At 39.5% G+C, this 1,419-nt stretch overlaps 1 protein-coding gene across 1 annotated transcript; it reads left to right on the forward strand.

The window, feature by feature from the left end:
- Positions 1–39: 39 nt before the first annotated feature.
- On the forward strand, positions 40–1,260 carry LOC107577672 (serine/threonine-protein kinase tousled-like 1). Its single transcript, XM_016263720.1, has 4 exons — positions 40–128; positions 401–511; positions 678–814; positions 1,068–1,260. The coding sequence occupies exons 2-4, from the start codon at positions 473–475 to the stop codon at positions 1,258–1,260; spliced, it is 369 nt and encodes a 122-aa protein (XP_016119206.1). The 5' UTR covers positions 40–128; positions 401–472.
- The last annotated feature ends 159 nt before the right edge of the window (positions 1,261–1,419 follow it).

The raw sequence follows: 1,419 nt of genomic DNA on the forward strand, positions 1-1,419 counted from the left end.
TGTGTGTGTGTGTTTGTGTCTTGCTCCTCCTGTAGACTGACCTGACGGTGGTGAAACTGGCCGCTATAGAGAGCAATAAAAACCTGGACCTGGAGAAGAAGGAGGGCAGGATAGACGATCTGCTGCGGGTGAGAAAAGAGATGAGGAGGAGGACAATTAATCATAATCATTTCTATTAATTCAAATGAATAATGTATCAGACTATTCATGATATTGTTAAATATATATTATTTATTCGTTAAACTCTTTAAATCTTTTGAGTGACTAGAGTGCATTTTCATTATGTATAGACTTACAGAATCTGATTTGCTGCCAATTTTAGTTACATCAGACTTGGTGTAACCCTAACTTTGTTGTTATTTTTCATAATATATTTAAAGTTTCTTTCTCTTCCCTGCAGGCAAACTGTGATCTTAGGAGACAAATTGATGAGCAGCAAAAGCTTCTAGAAAAGTACAAAGAACGTTTAAACATGTGCATCACGATGAGCAAAAAACTTCTGATTGAGAAGGTGAAGATTTCAGAAGTTTTAGTTTTAGCTGTTGGTTGTAAAAAAAAATAAAAAATACCCAGTGCTTCAGTATAAGGGTCATCATTTAACCACAAGCTTTAATAGTTTCAACACCGTAAAATAAGAAGCGATTCAGATCTTTATAAAGGTGTGTGTATTTGTCCAGAGCACACAGGAGAAGCAGGCGTGTCGGGAGAAGAGCATGCAGGATCGACTGCGTTTGGGTCATTTCACCACTGTGAGACGCGGAGCCTCGTTTACAGAGCAGTGGACAGACGGCTACGCCTTCCAGAACCTCGTCAAGTAAGACGCTTAATGAAGCCCAAAGTAGACTTCTGTATTTGCACATGCAGTCCTCTATAGCCTTTCAAAGTAAACACTATTCTGCATGTGTGAACATTACGATAACTTGACTTGTAAAATACATTGGACTAAAGTCCCTTAACAGTTATGTCTTTCTTTAATCAAATGTTCACCCATCAATGGTAGGATCTATAAGTGAGTGCATTACAGATTTGCCTGTATGAGCAGTTATTCATCGACTGTTTTTCTGCAGACAGCAGGAATGGATCATTCAACAACGGGAAGAAATCGAGAGACAGCGGAAACTGTTAGCTAAGAGAAAACCCCCATCAGCCAGCAGCTCACAGTCGCCCAGCACCAACTCTGAACCCAAACCACGCAAGACCAAGGCTGTGAATGGTTCCGAGAACGACCCTTTCCTCAAACCCAGCCTTCCTCAGCTGTGAGTGCTGGAAAAAAATTCCCAAATGCCATAAAATGACGAGATTGTAGCATTACTATCATTACATATCACACTTGACGTGTTTCTGATCATCTTAAAAACCTTTTGATCTAAAGGCTTTTGTTTAAAGGGGTCATATGATGTTGCTAAAAAGAACATTATT

The sequence above is a fragment of the Sinocyclocheilus grahami genome, unplaced genomic scaffold (assembly GCF_001515645.1).
Source record: "Sinocyclocheilus grahami isolate Dianchi unplaced genomic scaffold, SAMN03320097.WGS_v1.1 scaffold6823.1, whole genome shotgun sequence".
In the NCBI taxonomy this organism is placed as follows: Eukaryota; Metazoa; Chordata; class Actinopteri; order Cypriniformes; family Cyprinidae; genus Sinocyclocheilus; species Sinocyclocheilus grahami.

Excerpts from the sequence above, each read along its gene's own strand:
- LOC107577672 (XM_016263720.1), top strand. The coding sequence starts at position 473 with ATGTGCATCACGATGAGCAAAAAACTTCTGATTGAGAAG. Across the intron at positions 512-677 it reads AAAAACTTCTGATTGAGAAG|AGCACACAGGAGAAGCAGGC; the intron begins GTGAAGATTTCA and ends GTATTTGTCCAG. Across the intron at positions 815-1,067 it reads GCCTTCCAGAACCTCGTCAA|ACAGCAGGAATGGATCATTC; the intron begins GTAAGACGCTTA and ends GTTTTTCTGCAG.